The sequence below is a fragment of the Hemibagrus wyckioides genome, linkage group LG16 (genome assembly GCF_019097595.1).
Source record: "Hemibagrus wyckioides isolate EC202008001 linkage group LG16, SWU_Hwy_1.0, whole genome shotgun sequence".
Taxonomy (NCBI): Eukaryota; Metazoa; Chordata; class Actinopteri; order Siluriformes; family Bagridae; genus Hemibagrus; species Hemibagrus wyckioides.
The window spans coordinates 3,203,328-3,228,043 of NC_080725.1; the positions used below are offsets into that span (position 1 = coordinate 3,203,328).

At 41.4% G+C, this 24,716-nt stretch overlaps 1 protein-coding gene and 1 long non-coding RNA gene across 3 annotated transcripts; one reads left to right on the plus strand and one right to left on the minus strand.

Annotated features, from left to right (window-relative positions):
* Positions 1 to 8,575: 8,575 nt before the first annotated feature.
* On the minus strand, positions 8,576 to 13,057 carry si:dkey-175g6.2 (neurosecretory protein VGF). Of its 2 annotated transcripts, none has more exons than XM_058411249.1 (2): positions 12,486 to 13,057; positions 8,576 to 11,478 (listed from the first exon to the last, which is right to left on the minus strand). In XM_058411249.1, exon 2 carries the CDS (start codon positions 11,450 to 11,452, stop codon positions 9,605 to 9,607), a length of 1,848 nt encoding a protein of 615 aa, XP_058267232.1. In that variant the 5' UTR covers positions 11,453 to 11,478; positions 12,486 to 13,057; the 3' UTR covers positions 8,576 to 9,604. The 2 variants fall into 2 exon arrangements, with proteins under 2 accessions (XP_058267232.1, XP_058267231.1); XM_058411248.1 differs by having other exon boundaries at positions 8,576 to 11,505; positions 12,486 to 13,054.
* A 3,620-nt stretch (positions 13,058 to 16,677) lies between these two features.
* LOC131366643 (uncharacterized) lies at positions 16,678 to 24,219 on the plus strand. Its single transcript, XR_009206847.1, has 4 exons — positions 16,678 to 16,805; positions 18,334 to 20,921; positions 21,099 to 21,207; positions 22,866 to 24,219. It is a non-coding gene; the product is annotated as an uncharacterized LOC131366643 (long non-coding RNA).
* The last annotated feature ends 497 nt before the right edge of the window (positions 24,220 to 24,716 follow it).

Below are 24,716 nucleotides of genomic sequence, written 5' to 3' on the forward strand. Positions count from 1 at the left end.
GTGCCCATTGTTGGCACTTTCGGCAGTGCAGAGAGGTCAGCATGGGCACCCTGACTGGTCTGCCGCTATGCAGGCTCATACACAACAAACCGTGATGCACTGTGTATTCTAATACCTTTCTATCAGAACCAGCTTTAACTTTGAGCAACAGTAGCTCATCTGTTGGATCGGATCACCCATGACCCTGTCACCGGTTCACCACTGTTCCTTCCATGGACCACTTTTGATAGATACTGACCACTGCAGACTGGGAACACCCCACAAGAGCTGCAGTTTTGGAGATGCTCTGATCCAGTGGTCTGTCCATCACAATTTGGCCCTTCATCAAACTCGCTCAAATCTTTACGCTTGTCCATTTTTCCTGTTTCTAACATATCAACTTTGAGGACAAAATGTTGACTTGCTGCCTAATATATCCCACCCACTAACAGGTGCCATGATGAGGAGATCATCAGTCTTATTCACTTCACCACTCAGTGCTCGTGATGTTATGGCTGATCGGTGTAGCCTGGATAATAGTTGTTCTGCGCAGTAATTGTGCTGTCCTGATGTTCATAAAATGTCAACTAAAAAAAGTCATCCAGCTACACGCTAAGTAAGAAAGCATGACTTCACACTTTAAATGTATTAAACATTTCTACTTAAAAGTTTTTCACTGCTCATGTGGACGTTTTTAAAAGGATTAAAAGTAAATGGCAGATCACCATGACTGAAAACAGGTTTAATGGATTAAAACATTACTGTTAACGTAGGGTTATGGAGGTGATAGTCACTGAAGTAAATGCACAGGTGGATGAAATGAAGTTTTTACTGCTTATGGAAATGTGTGCTTTCCACCTTTAAGTGAGCAAAACTTAGGATAAACTCGCAATCTGATGAGTCAGACCAAACTACTGCTCTCAGTAAGCGCAGGCTGACTCACGGAGGGAAAGTGAATGGTCTGACTCTTCACACTGCGTGATTCTGCTTTCGGCTTCTTTTCTTCTTCTGTTCTCCTGCTGCATATGAGGTATATTTTCCTTTTTTATAACAGTATATTTATTGTATATGTATTTCATTTTTAAAATAAAAATAGATTGATAGAAAGATCGAAGAGGGGTAAGTGGTAGGCACATTTGCCTCGCACCTTTAGGGGTTTGAGGTTCGACTCTTGCATTTCTCCCCTGGTTTTCTCCAGGTATCTGACATCCTCCTCCTGGCATCTCGTAAGTGTCTGTAATGTAGTTGCCCTGCAGTGGGTTGGCATACCAAGGTTATCCCCTGCCTTATGCCTTGAGACCAAAATATGGATGAAACTCTAGATATCCTGCACTACTCATGGGATTTTCTTTATTGTACCTGTTTCACACATTTTATAACTATGGTTCCTGACATCTAAACTATCAAGTAACACGTGCCTTTCTTTAAAAGATGTCTTTTATGAGTTCAAATCCCAAAGTTAATCTGCCACTTTTGGATCCTTGATTTAGTCCCTTATCCCTCTGACCCTGTGCTCTGACAATAGCTTCCTAACAAGCTTGGATGTGTGAAGAAAATGATTCATCCCCAGATGTAAAATGTACTGTTTTTCAGAAAAGAAAAAATGATATTTTGCCATCTCTGTATTCAAGACATCACTGCTTTCTTTTCAGCAGAATAGCTAACATTCAGAATGACTCAGCTGTGTTGTCCTAAATAAACATGTTTAGATTAATAATACAAACAAATCCTTTTACATTTTATTCTTGAAAATTAACTGAGAAAATCGAAGCACGAATGCAACATTGATCAAACCTGGAATGTAGCTCTCGCCATTGGATTATAAGAGATAAATCAGACACAATAAGATCTGTAAGAACAAGAATGACCGCTCAAAATGTCTACACTTCAAGGTCTTCAAGGTCACCTCAATTATTTTGTATTTAGAATTAGTGCAATCACTGTTAACATTCATGAGCCGCAAAGCTACATTACGTTTAATAATCGTAATGTTAAATAAAACAGGAAGGTATCAGCTTAGTGATTGCAGCTGACCGCTTGGCACATTATCTCAGAAAAAGACATCAGGTCATTCTTAACATCTATTAATGCTTACTGTGTTTGTCAGGGCAATAATGTAGAACCTTACTGGTTTTATATTTGTTTAGTAACTTGTACAATAAAACATATAAAGTATCAATCAGAAGGTAGATACACCAATCAGGCACAACAGTATGACCACCTGCCTAATATTATGTTGGCTCCCCTTTTGCTGCCAAAACAGCCCTGACCCATCGAGGCATAGACTCCACTAGATCCCTGAAGGTGTTCTGTGGTATCTGGCACCAAGATGTTAGCAGCAGATCAACACCCCACAAGAGCTGCAGTTTTGGAGATGCTCTGATCCAGTGGTCTAGCCATCACAATTTGGCCCTTCATCAAACTCACTCAAATCCTTACCCTTGTCCATTTTTCCTGCTTCTAACACATCAACTTTGAGGACAAAATGTTGACTTGCTGCCTAATATATCCCACCCACTAACAGGTGCCATGATGAGGAGATACTCAGTCTTATTCACTTCACCTGGCAGTGCGCATAATGTTATGCCTGATCGGTGTATGCTGTCTTGAAAATCCATCCATTCATTCATTTATTTATTTATTCTGTAACTGCTTTATCCTGATCATAGTTGTGGAGGATCTGGAGTCAATCCCAGGAGCACTGGGTACATGGCAGGACAATTCACCTAGAGGGGGACAGCAGTCCATCTCAAGCCACCATAAGCACACAGATATTATAGGGATTTACAGGAATTGGATGTAGTTATTTTTATTGATAAATAAATAAATTTAATATAATAGTATATAAAGTATCATACTTTGTTATTTATTTTGTAACCTCTACAGTAGAATTCTAAGCAAGTTACAGATTTAATTGTAGATAGATAGATAGATAGATAGATAGATAGATAGATAGATAGATAGATAGATAGATAGATAGATAGACAGAAAGATGGATGGATGGATGGATGGATGGATGGACCGGCAGACGGACAGACGGACAGACAGACAGATAGATAGATAGATTGTTAATATAGCTAACGTGGTATGTTTCTCCCATATGTTCACAGTGAGATTAAAGTCATTTTCTTCACCATTTTCAACAAACTGGTGAATAATTCTGGAGCTGTGGATGTGGTAAGGCTGGCAGTGATGTGGGAGTATATCCTGAATGGAATGCCACTCCATATGTGATAACCTTTTCATGTTTTTGATCTACTTTAACAAAGCATATAGCTGACCTCTCTCACTGTTTTGACATTTTATTTCATTTGTCATTTCTGGGGCCTTCAAATAAAAGACATTTTTCCTGTGAAGAAAAAAAGAAGAAGAAAAATCTCAGAACCCCCTTTTTTTGGACATTTTTATAAGCATAAATTAAAGCAGTTAAATAATTAAAGCAACCTAATCATACATGGGAAATGTATTCCTATGAGGTAATGAGGTCAATTGAGATATTTAAATATAAATTGAGGTAATGGTTTATTATATTTTCAGAGCAGTTTTCCTTCCACTTTTCTAAATCAAAATTTCCTTTGAAAAGTGTCCTTGTGTTTACCGCATGCCAGCGCAGTGTATCAAGAGGAAGTCCCAGATGGCAGTGTGGGCAGTTGCTGATAGAGTTCATATCATCCTCATCAGCCTCCCTCTTTATCTCACTGTGTCCCTCCCTGTCCCATAAGGGAAAAGATGTGGAGCGTGAGGAGCGTGCCACTCCAAAATGAGGCCTGGGGTCTTGCTGATAGCTCAAACGATCTCCACCATGGGAAGGCATTAAAGCCTTGCTCTCCAAATCCATCTGTAAGTGAATATTGAAAAGACAGCACCATCTAGAGGGCATGTGCAGCAGAAGAACACAGGCTCAACAGTCTGTACAGCTCTCTCAGATACATAATTTACAGCGTTGGAACAAGAGACGAAAGTCAGGGTAAGAATGTGAAACCCAACGCTGAGTGATAGCGACAGAAAAAGAAAGAAGGACAGATCAGTTTCCTATCTAATGAACTGCACCACAAGAAACAAGCACTGATAAACCAATGTACCTGTGGGGTGTTGCACTCTGCCAGAGAATGAGATTTCATGCAGTACCAGCACAGCTCCGTGCCTGAGTAGTTTTAACAAAAACAAAACCCCATATTTAGAAAATAGAACTTTTCTGTATAAAGATTATGTATTATTCCATTTCAGTTAAATGCATGAGATATAACAAGGGAGCAAAGAGACTAAAAGACTAAAGACTACTACTGCTACTACAAAGAAGAAGAAGAAGAAGAAGAGGAACAACAACAATAAGAATAATACAAGAATACTATTACTAGTACTACTACTACTAATAATAATAACAAGAAGAAGAAGAAGAATATACATACTTTCTGTGCCTGTAGGCTGTTTCTTAGCTTCTGATCGTTCTTGAAGTTCTTTTCCAGCTGCACATTCTTCTTGAGACATTTCAGGAGATTGTTCCTTGCACATGTTGCTGCATCTGCATCTTTTAAGCTGTCACCTTCAATGGAGCTCCGTGAAATCACCTGTCGAGAAAAGCAGTTAAAATACAGAGATAGAAAATGGTAGAAAAGTGTACAAGGACAGAAGAAGAGGAAGAGTCAGTACTAGTACAGTCCTGGAATGATCATGCTGTCACACGTTCTCCTAGAATAACAAAACAAAATGCAGTTGATTCTTCTCATCCTGTTTGGTCTTTGTCTCACTTTGTCTCAGGATTTACATGAATCCTTTAATCAGATCTTGCATGTACAATGCCCAATTCCTGTTCACAGCACCGGTATTCCCCTGACGTTAATGAATCAAACTGTGAATCATATCTAAAAAGGCTGCTCTCAACATAAGCCCCACATGCCCTTACATCTGTCATTAACACCTGGCCACTCACCTCATGCTTGCTGTCTACCCAGTCACCGAACACTGCTCCTGTTGCAGCACACGGCTGTTTGTTTTTCTCCGTCTTCTCGCTTGCCGTGAAACGGAAACTCTCGACAGGTTAATAATGGATGAGTCCGAATGGCTCACAAGCAGATTTGCTGTAAAGAGTAAGCGAAGGCCATCTTGAGTGTCACAGTGTGACTGACACTGTTACTAAACACAGTATTGTTTAGGAATACAGCCTTAGCTCTATGTCCAGGTTTATTTACTGTATTAATAAGCTACCTAAGCGTCGGAATAAATAATACGCTTCTCTGAAATGATTTATGAGTGTGGCGTTTATTTACAAATAAATTTCTCATTATTGATTATGCCTGTAGGCCATATGCACTCCATGTTTTCCGTCAGTGTACTGTATATGTGTGTGTATTCATGTGTGTGCATTTTTTTTTTCCAGCGTGGAAATGGTGCAGTGGAGGCCGAGAGTGAATGTAAGTGCTTATGACTGTGCAGTGAGCTCATTAATGTGGAGGTGGTCCACCACTTTATAGAGCTGTTCGAGGCGCACTTACACAGGGTGAGTCACTCAAAGCTTCACCCCCATTCTCTCTTTTACTGCCTCCCCTTTCTCTCTCTCTTCATCAAATTCTCACCCTCTTCACCTTTTCCTCTTCGCTTTTTCAGCCTTGCCTCTGGCACAAACAGCACCCGTTGGAACGTAGGATTAAGTGGTAATGCTGTCGCTTCACTCCACAGTTTTCTTTATTAACATTTTTTGCAGGTGTTTCTAACAGCGATGATAATGACTTGGCTGTGAATACACACAGGGAAAAAAAAAGTGTGTGTGTGTGTGTGTGCGCATCCTTCACAACACTTCTTACTTCTCCCAATTAGAAATGTGCTTTTAGCAGGCAAATTAATCATATAACAATCTGGGCTTGACACTTACTGCAGCTATAGTTAAATGTTCCATGTCTTGGTATAATTACAGCGTTATTGAAACATGACTGGCCTCCAGCAGTGTGCTGCCATTCTCTACAAGCTTTTGTCAGTATCTGACAAGTGTAAACACAAAACACTGGATATTGCTGCATGTATGTATGAAACAATGACAAAACATGTTTGCCAGACATCGTTGCCTGATGGCACGAACACATCCTCCGATGTCAGTATTATTCAGAGCACACAGGATATCCTGATCTGAATTTGCAAAACAACCTGTTTACCTCTGTAAGGCAGCTCCGAGAGCATCATGAAGACAATCTGAGCAGCGGCAGCTCCTGCACAGGCAGGGGAGATGATCATTATACTGCAATTATCATCATGCAGGTTTGGAATATAAAAGAGGATCAAGTGAATAGCAATATGATCTCATGGAGCTCTAAACAAATTGGCTCAATTATTACTAATCAGGGGAATATAGGGAGTGCGCAAGATGTGCTTTAGTCACTGGGAAAGTTTAAGTGGAGCGTGTTTTGGCCATTTTTTGAACCTCTGTCGTGCACTGGTTGGTCGGCTCGGAGGAGTGCATCATCAGAGCTGCTTCCAGCACTGCGTATGACTCAGTGTAATTATCCGTCCGTTTTTATATCTGAAGTATCTGTGCCTCTGCCGTCATTGCCATAGACTACATTTCTGAGGGCTTGATTTTGTACAGGCATACAAGCCCCTGTGTGTGTGTGTGTGTGTGTGTGTGTGTGTGTGTGTGCATATAGTGTGTATGTTGTGTTTACTGAGTGAACCTGACATGAGTGGATCCAGTTTACCTCAAAAGCAGTTTGTATGTGATAGCTGATATATGTACAGCATGTCCGTGTTATCTTTGAATGGTTATTTCACCATTATGGTAATTACACTGTAATAGACTCTTTTGCTCCATGCTGCAGTGAAAATGTTAAGTGGATGCACAGAGTGGCTATAAGTGCTTATGACACTCTGACATCTTTTCACCCCGGCTGAAAAAGCACACTCTCTTCTGTTCACTGATCAGTTTCTTCTAGAAGACCACAGCATGTGCTGAAGTGCTGTGTTTCTGAAGCTGATTGACTCAGCGGTCTCGTAGTCCACCACTTGGAACAAACTTGGCTTGATAAACAGTTTCTGAGCTTTAAAACTGGGATTTTAATCAGCTCTGCTTGAAAATCAGTTTTGAGAGACACTAGAATATTGGTATGCCCCCCCCCCCCTTTTCATAATTAACACCGATCACTGGAAACACAGAAAAGAGTGAAAATCAAATGTGGCTAGTTTTTGACCAGTGGGTGGTTGCATAATCCATGAATATTATGCACACTTCATTATGACAATGGATGTCCCATTTGCGCAAACTGTGTTCATTTAGGGGTCAAAATGATTCTTTTGTGGTAATTCGTCTACATTTAATTAGAGAGCAATCATTGTTACTGGAAATGGCTTTCGAATCCGGCACGCCTGTGAACGCATGCTATATGCTTGTGGGTATTTATGGGTAAATGCATGTTGCCATACACTAATACTTAAGGTCCTACCTTAGGGCAATGGCTATTTTATCTAGCAAGGGTGGGTGCATGTGCAGGTGTTTGTGTCCACTGGGTATAAATCTTAATGCTCGAGGTTCTGCAGTGGTGCATGGCAGTAGATGACTCACCCGTCAATCATGTGACTCATTAATCACTGCAGCTCTCTCTCTCTCTCTCTTTCACCATCTCTCTTATTTTCTCCCCTCCCTCTCTCTCTCTCTCTCTTTTTCTGCACTCCCCTCCTCCTTGGTTTCATTGTGTTTCCATAGTTATTCCTGTCACATCAATAGCCTTTTTACATTCCAGTCTCTCTCTCTCTCTCTCTCTCTCTCTCTTTCTCTCTCTACTATTGTGAATGACTCTTTCATATATACTCCTTCATGTCTCCTCGTTTCATTGAATGCCATCATAGTCAATTGGCTGGAGAAAATGGAGGTTTATTTTTCAATGGCATATGATTTATAGAGTCATAAGGGGCTCGGTGTGCATTTTTGCATGTAGCTGTACATCTGCAAATGCAAAGAATGTGGAAATTCTGATCATTTGTCCAGAATATTCAATATGTAGAACTATCCAGTCTTCTCTTTTAAACGAGGCTTTTGAATAGAACACTTAGGTTGCTCATGTTACATATATCTGTTCGAGAAATATTATCATCTAAAGTTTCTCTGACTATTTTGCACCCAGATTTTGACCAGCTTTTAAATCCATCATACCAGGCTTCAGGCGCTAGTTCCAAACTACTTTATATTTAGTCAGCGTTACAGGCAGGTGAAAAGGAACAATGCTAGACTGTAAAATCTGTTAGTCAAAGTCCACTTTTGTCGAATGGAAAAGGAACAGTTGAAAGGCTTAAATGGCACATTATTCTGGATGACTAATCAAACGCTCTCCAATAAGGCATTTAAAAAAAACGATCTTTAATAAAATAGTGGCTTTTATTTTTTTTCATATAGCAAAACTAGTAATCAACATGCTGTTATTTACACATTGCACGCACTTGTTTATTTCACACTGTACAACTTACAATCTGGAAGGTGACATCAACAACAAATTCCTTTCACAAGACTGATTCACTTGTGGAAACAATTAAAGATTTCTTTCTTAGGGTTTTTTTTTGTATATATATATATATATATATATATATATATATATATATATATATATATATATATATATATATATATATATATATATATATTTTATTTTTTTTTAATAACCACAGTTTTTCAAAGAGGCAAGTTTCCCCCATATATATATATTTTTTTTCAGTTTTTTTAAAGATGCAAATACAGATAGACGTGCAGACGTTTCAACCTCAGTTCATTTCTCCAGACTTTTCAAGCGTTTTAAAACTTCTTTTGAGTAGACATAGTATATACAGCTTTCTTCTGACCCTCAAGACAAAGATAAAATGTGTTGGAAAAAACGCTAGAGGCAACCCATGAACAGTAATAAAGGCGTTTTTAAAAATGTTTATGTGAGGCATAGAGTAAATCATTGGTAAGGTGAAAGAATACTGAGAAAACGACCGTCACGTGACATCCATCCATTAAAGACACCCACCTTTTTGCATTTATTCAAACAGAATGGAAGATTTGCTTTCAAGTTTTGTGGTGGATATTTGTTTTTGTTTCACATAAAGTTATTCTTTTCAATGGTGCAAGACCTGCATGCACATGAATTAAATAGAGCCATATTAAGACAGAAAGACTACTGATAATAACAACTAAACATGGCCTATGAAAAAAGATGGGTCAGTAATAATTTCACTAGTGAGTTAAGAATTCAGCCTAAGCTGAGACCCTTTTTTTTTTTTTAATCACGTTAATTAATCAAGCATCAAAAGTAATCTTTGTGTAAACATGGGTCTCTTGCAATTGGCACCTAAAATGTTTCGACATGCAAGAGTAAAACCATACCTGAATGAAGCCTGTCAAATTCACCCGTAAGTTCTCTCACCAAATGAAAATGTAAACTGCGAGAGGAACAGAATGCAAACACACATAGAGGGTCCAGTACCTCATTAACATCGCTTTTCTGACCTAACCTGGAATGTTTTAAAAAACAAGAGTGGAGAAGAAACATAGAATTAGTCTTTCCTCAGCCCTTATCCTTCACTCGTTCCATTTTTCTCTTTGTTCTCCTCACTCTTTTTTCATCGCTATGGTTTATCACAGGTCTTCCCTTTCCAGATAGAGAACTATCTAAAACAACCTGCGATTGTAGTAAATCTTCTCAATGAAGTTTTCCAGCTCATCGTCACTATCTGACACAGGCTCTGGCTCATCATACGCATAGTCTGGGTGGTAATAATAGCCAGGTGCCACTGCACTTGGAGGAGAGCGGGCTTTGGGCACAGGGAGCGTCTGGTAAGTTCGGGGATGAGGAAGGATGTAGTTAGAAATGACTGTGTCGGTTAAAGGGTAGATGTTTTGGGGGCGGCGAGCCCCTTGCACCCAGTTTCGCTCCCTCCCCTTGGCTCTTTCTTTGTACCTACGTTTGGGAGGCTTGAAGCCATAACCAATGGGGTCCCCAAAGTTGTAGTCAAAGGAGAGCGCAGGATTTGTATAGAAGCGTGGTTTAGGGGATGGAAAATAGACAGGGTAATAGGCTCGATATGGCTTCTGATAGTAGGGAAAGGAAGGATATGCTAGTAACTGCTTCTCGGGCTTAAACCAGTACTCCTGCTTGTTGAACTTGGGTTTACTTTTCTCCTTGTACCACTTTTTATATGGGTTCATCTTGTAAGAGGATTTCTTTGGGGACTTAGGGTATTGGTAAAGTGGAGCTCTCTGTTTGGCTTTGAGTGGGACTAACGGCCGGAAACGGGGGACGTTAATGGGTGGTGGGTCCTTCCTCTTCTTCTTCTCCTCCACATCTGTGATGATCTCAACAACATCATCAGCAGGAAGGTGCAGTTTACTAGAGATTTCAATCAGCTTGTCAATGGTCTCTGGGTCCATTTCATCATCATCACTGTCCTCCACTTCATTAGACCGCTTGTCCTCAGCCACATTGTTGAGCAATAAAGAATTTTTCCTGTCTTTCATATAAGAGGCTGTTTTTTGTTTCCTCCCCATGTATTCCAGAAGCATGTCAGAGGCAATGTCGGCAAGTCTCTGCTCTTCCTCTCGTGCCTCTTGTGCCTCTGCCTCCTGTCTCCGCACCTCTTCCTGCTCAGCTCGTGCCCTTGCCTCTTCTTCCTCGCGTGGAAGGACCTCCTCCTCCTCATCTATGAAGTCAAAATCATCCATGAAGTTTCTCTCGAGCTGGGAGGGGTTTCTCTCTCTCTCTTCCTGCCACTTGAGCTTCTTGCTGGCCAAGGCCAGCTGCTGGTTATAAGCTTTGTAGCCCTTCAGAGGTGGGAGGATCTCATTGTCCTGGAGACCAAGGTCAATATTTTGAAAATAGCCCCTGGTTTTACGCTGTAGTGAGGTGATGATTTGGGGTGGGACCTCTGCTTTCTTACTGAGCAAACTCTGCAGAAGCCCTTCCTTCTCCCCAAACTCATTTTCACCATTTGCGTTCACATTCTCCTCGTCTGAAACCCATGGGTCTGTTAATCCTACCTTTTCTTCTCCTCCCTTCTCCACTCCTTGCATTGCCTCAGTCACTCCAGACTGTGGTATCTCTATATTATCCTCCTCACCTATGCCTTGCTCAGAGTTTCTGTGGTCCTCCTGATCCCTCCTCATCTCCAGCTCCTTCCATGGCTCCTTCTTTATGTACTCCTCTGTCTCTACCTGGTTTCCCTTCTCTTCTCTAGCTGGATGATCAAGAGCCTCTAACAAGACAGACACCAGCGCCCTGGCAGAGTCTATGTCTGTAAAGTGGCCCTGTCCCAGTGGGGTCTGAAGGATGCCTTCCACTTTCCTGTGTGTCCTGACCGCTCCAGCTGCTGGGGCTGGCTCTGGTTGCACCAGCCAGAGGGTTTCATTGCTGGTGCCCGTGAGAGGGCTTTCAGTAAGCAGTGGGGCAGCAGCAGGTAGCTGTGGAGCAATGCTGAGCAGGACTAACAGGAGAGTAGAGGAGGGTGGATGGCAGCAGGTCATGTCCTTGCAGAGCAGACCAGATGGGGCTGGGGGAGAGGGGACAGGGTGAGCACCTTGCAAACAAAAACACAAAACAAAACGAATCAATCCTGGTATCATATGACACACAAAATCCTCTACATAATACAGTTTATTACCATAGCACCAGCACAACACCAGCACAAATCCCCCTTGAAGCACTGTATGTTTTAAACGACATATATTATATATATATATATATATATATATATATATATATATATATATATATATATATATATATATTAGATTTCTATTTCTATCTATTCTATTTATATTATTTAAAATACATTTGTATAAGAATTGCTTTTTGCTATTTTGGCACGTAGTATACAAAATAAGTAAATAAATAAATACCCCGACTCATTCACATAGGTGCGGTAGAATTTATTTGTCCATTTGCAGTTTTCCGGATTCATTGAATTCACTGACTACGCTATTCCAGCAAAAGCTCAGGACTGATAATAATGCGAATTGCCTTGCTTATAATAAACCAGTATTTCTTAGTCGGAATTTAACTTTAAAATGCAGTTCACACATAAATGCGAGACGGGTTTATGCCACAGCGTCAGAAGAGCGTCGTTATGCTGTAGTGGAAGATATGGAGCTGCTGTGTGCGATTTCGTGACTCTGGATTTAGTCATAGTCATATTCTAGATAAGTCCATATTACAAACCCGTTTAATTTATTTCGTTTTCTGTGGACATATAGTAGGAATTCTAGGACTACTACTGAAGCTCAGGTACTTTTCTCAAAATTACTAATCAGAATAAAATCGTGTTATTTTGTCAAGAGTCTGATATTAAATTACATTCGCTTAATCGATGCTGAATATCCATGTGTTTTTAAGTCTCTACCCTGGAAATCGGCTGACAATGTTCACTCAGATTAATGACAGCTCACAGAGAAAACGTTTGTCTGAGACCTACCTCGCATTCCCATGCTGCAGTTGAACTGTACATGTCTTTTAACGTGCATAGAATTGAATAATATAAAGCGTAGACACGCCACTCACCTGCGATCCCGCACAAAATTCAGCTGCAACTCAGAAGTGCTCCTGTGCCTCTTCGTGCCAAACGAATGAAGCTCGAAGATTTCAGTCCTTATTTCATTCGAAATTAAGAAAAAAAAGTTTGTTTTCCAGGCCCAGACTGATATTTCGTTTACGATTCACTCGTATTTGCACATGTGAACGCTGTTAGTGGTTGTTGTACGTCAGTGTGGCGCGTGATTTTTTTTATCAGCACCGCGGACAGCTCTGCGCCGATAAGTAGTGGCGTGTGGGCCCACGTGACCGACGAGTCAGCGCGCGCCGCCTTTGACGTCACCCCCTTCATTGATAAGAATTTCGTGTCTCGTTTGAACTCAGAGGGTACGTTACGCTGCTCTGATGAATGAACGGAAACGGCATGAATGAAGCAACTCTCTCCATTAAGAACGGAGAGCACCGTGCTTGGAAATCAGAAACATAAACCAAGTTCTCGAAGTTTCCTTTTATTAATTAATTGACGTGAGTTCGGAAGCAGAATGACGATCAATAATGTGTGGGCCTGTTTAATTGGGAGGATAATTGAAGATGTAAGTCTAAATGAAGAGTGGTGGTGCAAAGACGCAGGCAACGTTCGGCATCCCTCTTTTAAAAAAATCACTACCCCCCCACACCCCCCCACCCCCCTTCGGTCTGGCATTTGTAGGGACTGAGTTACCCGTTAATCGGACCTGGACCGAAGCCAAACGACTGTGGCCGCCGTGACGCACGCGGCTCCGCTCCGCCGCTCCATTTCCGCTCCATTTCCCGAGCACCTCCAATTTGCCAGTCTTTGTCTCTCGCGCCCGTCGCCGACTTTCATCCATCTGGCTCGCGCGTCATCCTCTCATTCTGTCCCTATTTAGAGACTATCATTTGTGGGAATTACGTGTATTTACGGTTCAATTATTTTTACACACAGATATTCCTTCAAACAGGACTCATTGGGATGCAACCCATTAAACGCATGTGAAGACGCTCTGTGCTCACGTGGTTATAGCTTAATATTCATCCGTTGTACTTTAGGAATAAGGCCTAATTGCTAAAATACTCTGGCGGAGTCTTGACCCACCACAAACCGGCCAATCACAGTTTATGGTTCGTGTAATTGAATTAGTCGCACTGCGCATATTGACGTCCCCCGAGTCCCATTGTAAGTGGCAGCGCCTTCGCATAATGGGAAAATCTCATTTCAACAATTTCTGAAAATGCTGGATGCGTCACGACATGTTCTTACAACACTAATCAACTCCATGGCACAATCAGGGCCCTTTGGACTAACACATTATAAACTATTCCAAACGGTCTAAAAACAAACTCACGCTGCTTAATTTTCACCATTTGTTTGTATCGAGGACACGTTTTAACACGTGGTGGTCTCTAAATCCATATACCATTAGTTCAAAAACGAAGTAAAGCCTGTGTGTTTCTACCTGGATTGTCAGTGCTTAGGGGCCAGAGGGCACAGTGTGATCCGCCTTGGCATTATCGACTGCCACTCAGCATTAGCCCAGTGACGGCCCTTCAACTAGGCGCTTTCCATCCCCCGCGCTGACTCACCACCTCTCAAACCCTCTTAAAAGCAAAATAGAGAGTGTGTTACAGGGTTATCACAAACCCAAAATGTAGCGAAATTCTCATACACAATTTTATTCAGCGTCACAATGGAGACAAAGGCATTGTGCGTAAAGCCATCATTGCCTGGCTGAAAGTGTGCGTTTCTGATTTCGTGATGATGATGATGATGATGATCATCATCATCATCATCATCATCATTCCTGCTCTTATTATTACTGTCATTACTATTACTACTAGTTTTATCAGTACTAACATTCAATATGCTCGTTTAAATAGACTCTCTTTTTTTGCCTAGTGTACCACAGACATGTTGCCCGCAAAGATGAAAATGGGAAAAAATGCTTATCAGTTGTTAATGCATCAAAGTACAAAGGCGCGTAATGGAAGTGGCATAACATGCCCCTTATGAATAAAAGAATTCCTACTCCCACGCGAGAAGATCGAAAAAAATGGCTCTGGAAAAAAAAGAAAAAAAAAGAGATTGGTGTTTTCGTGTGTTTCAGATGCTCCTCCGCTGCGGCTCAGGCGTAATGATGTGGAACCCGAATCTCGCGCCCACACGCGGAGTGGGGGGTCGCATAAACCCCGAGTGTGTTTTTATTGCCGGTTCCGGTAGAAGCACCCAGTCCCCTGAGGCGAGCTCTGAGCTGCTAAAAAAATGTCGGACAGGAAGGTGGCTTTGTGCGCCACGTGGCCCCGAATAGCTTAGCCTGGCACATATTAACAAGGAGAGCGCGTGCACACCCGCGTCATCGCCGAAAACGGCATGCTAATTATCCCTAGTAAAACGCGAACAATAACCAACATAGCTTTTAATAAATCTATAGCGAGTCGAACTTGCAGTGGGAAAATGCGCTTCGTGCTCCGTCCGTTTCGAGTCGTGCTGCGAAAACGTGCTCCGTGTCGGATGCAGACTGTGTCATTTAGAGCACGCACTGCAAGAGGCAGAGGGCATTTTTTGTCCCGGTTCCAGGTCTGAGGCGGGCATTTGGTGTCTCGCGCCCTGTCGTTCCCTCATCGTGCGGAAAAGCTCCATTTTGCGCGCGCGCGCCATCGTCGGCACAAAACAACAAGACGAGCTCAAAAAAAACCAAAAAAACAATCCCTTTTTAATGCACACGCTTCGTTTAGATACTTTGGTCATTTATAGCGTTTAGTGTGTAATTAAAGCGTTTGACTAAAGTGTCCCTTGTGTACTGAGATCCCGTATTGCATATTGCACGGCACAGGCACAACGCGAAAGCAGAAACGAGATGATTTGGACGTAGAAAGGCAAACAAGCTAAAGAACTGTGTTGTAAAACATACAATTTATTCTTTTCTCCGTAGCCGTATTTAATTTTATGAGTTCCTCCACCGGAAAGCAGATGTGCGCGTCTTTATGTGTCCAGCATATCCACATTTGTTCAGAAATAATATGCAATGGAAACCTTTGGAGCGATGAACGCGCCCGTGATTACACGGGAGCTCGGGCTTCGCATTGGCGGTTAATGAACCGCTTCATATCAGTAAGAGCCGTCGGTTCCCTTAAGATCAATCACATTTTCTCTCACGCAGAAAGAGAGACCAGCATTTTGTGTTTTCTTCAAGATTTCAAATAAGACGCGATTTAAAATCTGTCGATGTCTGATTAACGACGAGACACAAAAAAAGAGAAAAAAGTAATTAACGCCCAAATAAACGAGTAAATGAACAGACCACCCTGAGGTTAATGAATGCACTTAAAGCTTTTATGCCGCTGTGCAGTTCACAGCTGGATCAAATAAACTCCCAGCAACATACAATACTATCGAAATCTATTCGAACTGTAATATATCGAATGTGAAATTTCATTATTACACCATAAGTTAGGTTTTTCGATTATGCGCAAATATAGAAATGTGATTCAGGTTTTTTCCCCCCCACGTTTAATATGAATTGTTCTTTATTTACTTTTTTTTTGTTTCATTTGTCTTATATAAAAATCTTTAATTTAGAAAAAAAATGGTCAGAAGGTCCAGGTTGTGTAAGAAACACACAAAGCAATATAATGAGCGCATATAGTTTTAATTATGAGTAATCTAAAACGTGAAATTTGTTCATCTGGCTATAGAAAAACGCACAATAAATATCACCATTTTTTTATGGACACATGACGATATCTCTAGGTTGAGGCCCCGTGTCAGGTCTCATAAGAGTTTTTCCGTTAATAAAGATACTACTTTATTAGTAGCCTTTTATAGTAGCTTTATTATTAGTATTTAGGAACAGTGTAATAATAATAATAATAATAATAATAATAATAATAATAATAATAATAATAATATGCCTGACTGATACCTTATGACGTATTAAAGGAATATGTTTTTCATGAACAAAATGTAAACATTTTATAATTTGGACTTTTAGATGCCAGCTAATACAGCTAATAATTTCATTTGTTTATTTCTTTTCATTTCAGGGGGGAAAAAACTACATTGTGGGGATCTGAAGCGTGTCTGCTATATCACGTCTTGTCCGGTAGAGGGCGTCGCGCGGTCAGGCTTTATTTTATAATCCACTCTCCAGTGACGTTTCCAGGTTCTCGTTTTAAATCTGGAATCATGGGATATATTTTTAAAAATGAAGTCTGCTTGGATACGTCAGTGATCGTCAGAAAAAAAGGTCCCTTGGGCTAAAATTTGTCTTAAATAACATGACAGGGCAAATGAGGAAATGAATGGGCAATTAAGTCAGACAAATAAGTCAGCAGGTAGGTGTTTAGAGCTTTGAGGATTAAAAATGAGAAGTCGGTTATCTGTTTAAATGTAATATTCAACAGCAACCAGTGTAGTCTGACATGATTGGCTTAATGAATTCAACGAGTTAATAAATCACTTTGCTGTGGGCAAAATCAGCACTGGCATGGCTCTGGACCTTTGATAGAAGCAAGTATATGAATGAAGTATGAATAAAAAAAAATAGGACCTATATTCTTGCATGCACCTTATCGAAATCCTGCCTTATCAAAAATCCTGTCTCGCCTTGTCAAAGTGTTTACACTCAAATCGTTTCAAGCACGCGCACATCAGCTCCGCAAGGAGTGCGCGCGTGACCAGACACGGACGCTCACGAGTGTCCTCCAAAACTCCTTGCAGAAATGAAAACTGTTATCGGTGATCAGCGCGACTGGACGGGAAGTCATTTGAGAAATGCTTTAAACTGGGTAATTTGCCGATGTGACTCATCCAAGACACCCACAAGGCTACAAGTCTCTCTGCTCCAACCAAAGGGAGGGAGGGGAACGAATTATGAGTGCGCGCGCGCGCGTGTGTGTGTGTGTGAAGTGGGGGTGTTTTTATAACAGGATGGGGTCCTCACAAGAACAGGAATATCTAACAGTTTTGGCCTTGTTGGAAAAACTGGCCACACCCCACCCCAACCTCTTTTTTTTTTGCCAAAAGATGCAGAGAAAAATGAAATAATACATAAATGAATAATTGGATTCTGTTTGTCTACTAATGCTATAGTAAGGGTACTAGTTAGCTATAGGCATAGGATAATAATTATGTTAAAGGAAGGTCTTCACAAGGATATTTAGAACAAATGTGTGCATGTGTGTGGGAAAGAGAGAGAGCGAGAGAGAGGTACGTGGGCAGACAAACATGCACATACACATTTGGGTGGGAGAGTGGGGGGGGGTACAGAAGATGAATGGAAATGGGGTGTTGAGTATGCGGTAGTATCACCCTTGGAAAAAAATAGAAACTTACAAAGTAGAGTCACGTTCGCCTGGTGAGCAGAAAGATGTGTAAGCTCCAGATGGACCGTGTCCTCCCTCCATTCTATCTCCACAGTGAAACCAACGCCAAAGCCCAAAAACCTACAGCACGAGAGCAGGAAAAGGCCAAAGCACTCTAGGGTCATAGGGTCAAAGGGTCAGAGAAAGAAACAGTTGATTGACAGTGATTTATTGTCAGTATTGTGAGAAGTAGATGACCGATTATAGTATGGTTAAAAGCACTTTAGCTTATAATTAAGCCATTAGACATCGTAAATGCCTCATTTAAAAATGATACAGTCTGTTGGGAATATGAAAAATGCAAATATTCTTTACGGTGAGGATGGTGCCATTTCAAGCACTCCACTCATCTTTTACTTAGACTTCCTTTCCCCAGTACTCAAATGAAGAGCACCATAAACCATACTCACCCTAGTGTTGTGTTATCTCTGTCTACATGATATATGTTTGAATATGTGCGACTGACTTCCTCCTATATGCTGATTGTGTGTATGTGTAGGCGAGGTTCGAGATAACATCTGTGTAATTTCCCCATGATGGCAGGCCCCGTGGGAGCCAACACAGGAGATGAACTGACTTGAGCTAAGTACTATTAATCGTTTAATTACCACTGCCTGATTCAATCCATCAAATCATGCCATGGTGTGCCTCATACACTCAGGTCATTTGTGCCGTCAGCAAATTGCACCGCCTCGGACGTAATACTGTTGTTTGGTTTGTAAGTGTTATATAATATGGAACAAACACAGTTACACTAGTCTTTTGTGTAAGAACATCATACTGCTGGTTTAGAGCTCGATTTTTTTTCTGAGATGCTTCCGGCATCTTTAAACACTTTAATATGAGATGGAAATTAGTTTTAAAGCTCATCTTTATGGTTTAAATACTTTAACAAATATACAACACAAGCACAAAGTGTACCACTGATGCTTCCTGGCTTGCTTTGAGTATAGCACACTCGAAGAAACATGGTTGGGAACCTAACCATTAACAGACGTCCATTCCCTCCATCATCCCTTCTTCGCTTCACTGCATCTCTTTACATCTTACAGACATGCAGTTATATACTACTGAAATGTTCATGAAGTTTCTTGACCTTGACATACACTGCTTTTAGTTCAGGTGCTAACATGGCTTGTTCAGCTACCACAATGTAAGCCTCTCAGCCTGAAACAAGCAAAACGTATGTTCTTGTTGTCCTTTGGCACGGACCATCTTAGGAAGCAGTTGTTGGTTCAGACGTTCCCTGCCCTGACTGTGTGGTGATGCCAATGCAGACATGGCATGTTAGCCAGACAGTAGGTTATAGTTGAATCCATACCAAGCAACACAGCTTAAACAACTTGCTAATTACAAATGCCCATTTCTGATGACTAATAAGCTCAGAAAGCTATCTAAAGCACTCTCTAGACATATACACTACCTGGTATCAGGGATTGCTCAGCTGAAATCAGTGAATCTAGACCTGAAGCTTTACAGAAAGCTGATGCACTTTAAATGGAGCCTTTCAGATGCCCCATATACTGTATATTACACCCGAGGTAAATAAGATGTTGTGTCTATGGCTGCATCTTGGTCATTTTCCATCCTCTGCTAGTTTGCATGCTCTGTTGGCAACCATGCTTAAAATGGTGTCCTGAATAGGACTGGCTACTGACATGCAACCCAGGGCATCTATTGTGTTCATTTGTATAGCACTGGTTATAAGGAAGTGCATTAGGCCAACATGCAGAGATGTAATCGTAAGCATGATGAATCAGGATCAAACTGTACCTGGTGGTAACACCAGACAAAGCACTATATCCAGATAACCAAAAGATGGCAAATTAATGAGGCTACTGGCTCCTGATGAGGATGTGAGGACTGCAAACTGCAGCTGCTGTGGTAGGTACCTGAGGACTGGTCTGACTGAGAAAGTTTTATATTGGGTCATCAGTTTTTGGCATGACAGTCACAATCCTTGCATGAAGGCCCCACAGATTGACCTACCCACTGTTAGTCTCACTGAGTATAACTTACCTAAGAGGACTGCACAATGATGCAGCAGACACACTGTGACACAGCTTGTGAGAATGGCATCTGCACCCAGAAGTGGTGTCCAAGATCTGGTATGTGTAGCCAGAAGCGTTGTTCTTGTCTCAGCAAGTTAGTCTCACTGAGAGTAAGCCACCTAACAGGACTGCACAATGATGCAGTAGGCATATGGTGACACAGCCAATAGGCTGGTGAGAATGGCATCTGCACACAGAAGTGGTGTTCTTGTCTCAGCAAGAGACTCATAAGCTCTAGCTCTTTGGAGTTTTCACTGAAGGTGTCCATTTGGGATGGGAGAGAAACAATCACTGCATACCTCTTTCAGACCAGCTAGGGTATAAAATATTGTCATAGGGACCGAAGTCCTCCTAACTGCAACTCACAACAACACTGTGATTGTTAGACTGATTTGCATGAAGGCCTACCCACTGTTAGCCTGTTAACCTAGTGGGACTGCAATGATGCAGAGTGGCAACTGCACCCAGTAGTCAGTATCCAAGATGTGGGAAAGGTTTGACAAGGCACAGGAGGACCCCTTTCCTAATGTCAAATCAACTCAAAACAACTGACAGCAGCTGAGACAGGAGTGTCCAGGTAAATCTCACTGTCTGTGGTGTTCATAGACCCACAGATAAACATGTACATCACTGAGAGCTTTTTAGGGTTTGTTGATGAATGTAAAAACTAATCAGAACCACATGACATTCTTTGCCATAAATGCAAAACTAGTTCATTATATCTTAAGAATCTTTATTAGAAACTTTTTGAATAGTGAGGTATTCACAAATAATCGGTGTACCTAAATCAGCCAGTGGGTTGCAACAGTTTATTCTTGGGATTATGATATTGCTTATTGCGACCTCTTGGTTGTGAGTCATTGTTGGAACCTGTGAGGAGTCATGGATCACTATGGAGCTTGGAGTTAGGGCTTCAATCTAACCACCCAACCCCATAACCCAGAGATTGTTGTCACCTGCAGAGAGTAACCAGTACTTGTCAGATATTCCGGCAGCTCCTTCAGTGTTCCTGTACGACTCTTGGCAAGTTTCTATGGTAAGTTTTGTCTCGTACATTTATAAAATTTGGACGAACATCCTGTTCTTGGTGATGTAACTGTTGTGCTCCATTTACTCTATTTGTTGATGATGACCTTTACAGTGTTCCATGGTACAACAAATGTTTCGGAAATTCCTTCGTACTCCTCTCCTGATTGATAACTTTGCTTTGCAGACCATGGCTACAGCAGCCGAATGAAACCAAAAAAATCCTACAGAAACAGCTGATCTGTATTTGGACGTTAATCAGAACCATTTCATTGATGAAAGACACCCTCAATAATGTAAGTCTGAGCACACTTATGCAAGAAGTTTATTGTACTTTTTAAAATATTTTTCCCATTAAGAATGTGTCTTAATTTTAATTTGTTGCAGTTTCACATTGTGGGTGGAAAAACTGGACATGATTTATCTTGGTTTTATTTTTTTTATATCTCACAAAAACCTGACATTTTAACAGGGGTGTGTAGTCTTCAGTACAAACATCACTCATTTGACCACAGATTGAAAAACTGCCTCTATGAATCAACCTACTGAATTCTGGATTTTCTGAGCAACTGGCCACAAATAGTCAGGATCCAGAGAACTGAAACCCTGAGGGTTGTGTACTGAGTCTTAAGCTGTACACAACACTCACCCACTCAACTGTTTAGCCAAACATCTTAGCAAACATATCATTAAGTTTGCTGACGACACCACTATTGTGGGGTTCATCACCGACAACAATGAAACTGCCTACAGACGGGACATACGTAGCTCACACCCCTCTACACATTGGTGGTGTGAGGAAAAAACAAAACAGTGAGCAACTTAAAATTCCACATTACCGACAACTGCTGATGGTCCCTCAACACCTTATCATTAGTGAGGAAGGGACGCCAGCACCACTAATACTGAGCCGAGATACACAAACCCTTCATGAACCGTTTCTACAAATGCATCATAGAAAACATCTAAAGCATCGCTGTCTGGTACAGAAATTGTGCAGTATTTAAGCTTTCTGACAGTAAGGTCATGAGGTCAAATCCCAGTACAGCCATTGCTGAGCAAAACCCTTATCCCTGAACTGCTTAGTTGTATACGATGAATAAATTTAAGTCTGGATGAGGCTCACTGCCAAATGCCGTAAACGTTATTCTCCTCCTCAACCAGGAAAGCGAGAAAAATACACACTGGAAGACTGCCCAGTCTATCACTTGGTTTTCCTGCCATTGAAGTAATCTGCACCAAGGAGTGTATAAGGAACCGATCAAACAGCCTGTTCACACTCCTCTGGAAAAGAAGACTATTGAGAATCCGGACCAAGTCTACCTGTGTCATGAACAGTTACTTTTCACAGTCCATTAGAGCCCTAAACATCTGCCTGATGGCCATTTCATTTTCGTTCTCTCTGCTACCCGACCCTACCCTACCCACTGCTCTCTATCACTTTGCAGGAGAGGCATATGTCTACAAAATCATGTTCACACTGTGGCTCAGGACTATAAAACGGAAGTGTCACCTGAGTTTACCTTACTAAAATATTACTGCGCTATAAAATCTGTAGTGTAGGGATTAGTTTTCACTGTAGTGTTTATTGTATAGTTTATAGTTTATACTTTACACTATTGCTGTGTTTATGTATCCTCTTGACTGTTTCATGTGAAGTGTAGCACTGTGATTCTGGGGAACTGTATTTTACTCTCGACTTTGATGAGAGGATGATGAAGTGTTTCGGTTCTTGTTTCTGAATATGCACACTTAAAAGCTGTTTCCATTTTATGTTGTTATACTTAGATCCTTATGGCTCCTGCTGTTAAAGCCCTAAGACTACAGCCTGTCCTGTAACAGTTTATATTAAGCTCATAGCACAAGCCTTAGTGGTTGCAGTCCTATACTGTGCTTCTGGAAGCCTGGGTTGTTGCAGAATTAAAAAACTCTTGATTACTGTTCTGTTCTTGAGTTTTACAGATCCAGTAACGTGAGCATGAGGATTGCTGAGGAGAACGGTTTCTGAGGATTGCTGAGAAGCAGAGTTTTGTGACTGAAGTGCACTCGCTATGACTTTACCATCTCACCGCAGCGCTTCCACTGAGAACTGCATGACTCAGAGCACAGGCACAAGAGTCTCTGGATTTCAATACCTTCTCTCTCATTCATCGGCTTACGGAGCCAAACCCCACCCTGAATTTCACGCCATGCTTGTCATCCGAAAATTTTTTTGTTTTAACAGGTAAACTGATTCTATTTCACAATGCAGATACTCTCCTTTGAAGCACATTCGGTGGCTGTGAAGATGCTTACAAACGTCAGTATTTCCCATGCGCCCATCACATGCTGGATGAAGCTAATTGGATAAGCGTGCAAAGTTAGGCGTTAAATTGCTTCTTTTTTGCAGGGGATGAACTTGTCTTTTTAGGGAAAGAAAAAATGGATCCAGCAAGTGCACACAATTACATGAGTCATGAATTTAATGTTTTCTTCCCACTCACCCTCTAAATGACCACAGAGGTATATGTGACCTCAGTGAGAGTGGACCAGCATGATTAAAAGCTGGAGTGAAGAGTGGGCCACTTCACATTGCTGCCTTTACAACTGCAGCACACTGATAAGATTGGCCAGGTCTACTCAGTGAATCAACACTACACCTTTTCGTGTTGTCTCTACTCCACGCTTCATTTGTTTTGCCTTGTCACTGTCATCCTTTGGCAGGTTGAGCCTTTGTCCAAAGCCCAAGGTAATAATTAATTATGAGTCAGATAATGACTCAGTCCTCTGTTTGGCAATCGTGGCCAGCCGTGGTTGTCTTTCCATGACTTTGGTTCGTTGCCACATAATGCATCGCTTCTTTTCTTCCTTTTGTTTTGCTGTTTCTATAACTTAGAGCCATCGATCACTACTCACGGTTTCTGGCAGCAGGGCGAGAGCCGAAGCGTGAAAAGTCATCTGCTTCGTCACTTTTGCGTATAGTTCAGAAGAGATAAGCTGCCGCATCATCCGTGCCGCCTCTGACTTTTTGTTCTGGATGTGAAAATGCTTTAGGCTAAAATGGAGAGCAAGACAGCGGCTTATCTTTAAAGGGAGGAAAACGCACGAGAGGAAAAAGAGAAATATACTAGAGTGAAGTATTGGTAGAACAAGTTGTAGGAATGGGACGGAGATAGAGAGAGGGATCTGGTGGAATGCATAAAAGGAGGGTAGGAAATTGGCCATGCGGTATAATGTGTTTGGAGGAAAAGAAAAAAAAAAAAGGAGGAAAGCAAGCAGGCTGGAGACATGGAGCGCATGTTTTGGAGTGAATGGAGGGAGAAAGGTAAAGGGGAGACGGGTGGGGAGGATGGAGAGACAGAGGGAGGGGTGGTGATCCTCGGGGCTGGATGACTCACTTCTCTGCAGCCGGCGTGTGCGTCACTGGCGCACGGCTGGAGGAGGAGATAGTGGAGAGGTCTGCACATTTAATTACAACCTGCCAATTTATATACAGTGTACACACACGCACAAATCTCTCTCTTTATTTCTTTCTTTCTCTTTATCTCTATCTCTCTCTCTCTCTCTTTTTCTAACGAATGCCAACACATGATAATGTATATTCAAAGACTAAAACAATCTCACGTCTGTAAACATGGACATTCCCAATGCATTTTTTGTAGATCTGAAATTGTTTTTGATGAATGCAGACATCCTTTTCTCGTACATGCCACGTATGCAAAAGGCATTGAACAATTCCTACTGACAAATTTCATATATTATAGCACAAAGGGTGCAGCAGTCTAGAGGGATTGCATCATTTTGTCGGTATTTCAAGTTACCCCCC

What these genes read in the sequence shown, in the direction of transcription:
- si:dkey-175g6.2 (XM_058411249.1), bottom strand. Translation starts at nt 11,452, where the DNA reads ATGACCTGCTGCCATCCACCCTCCTCTACTCTCCTGTTAGTCCTGCTC.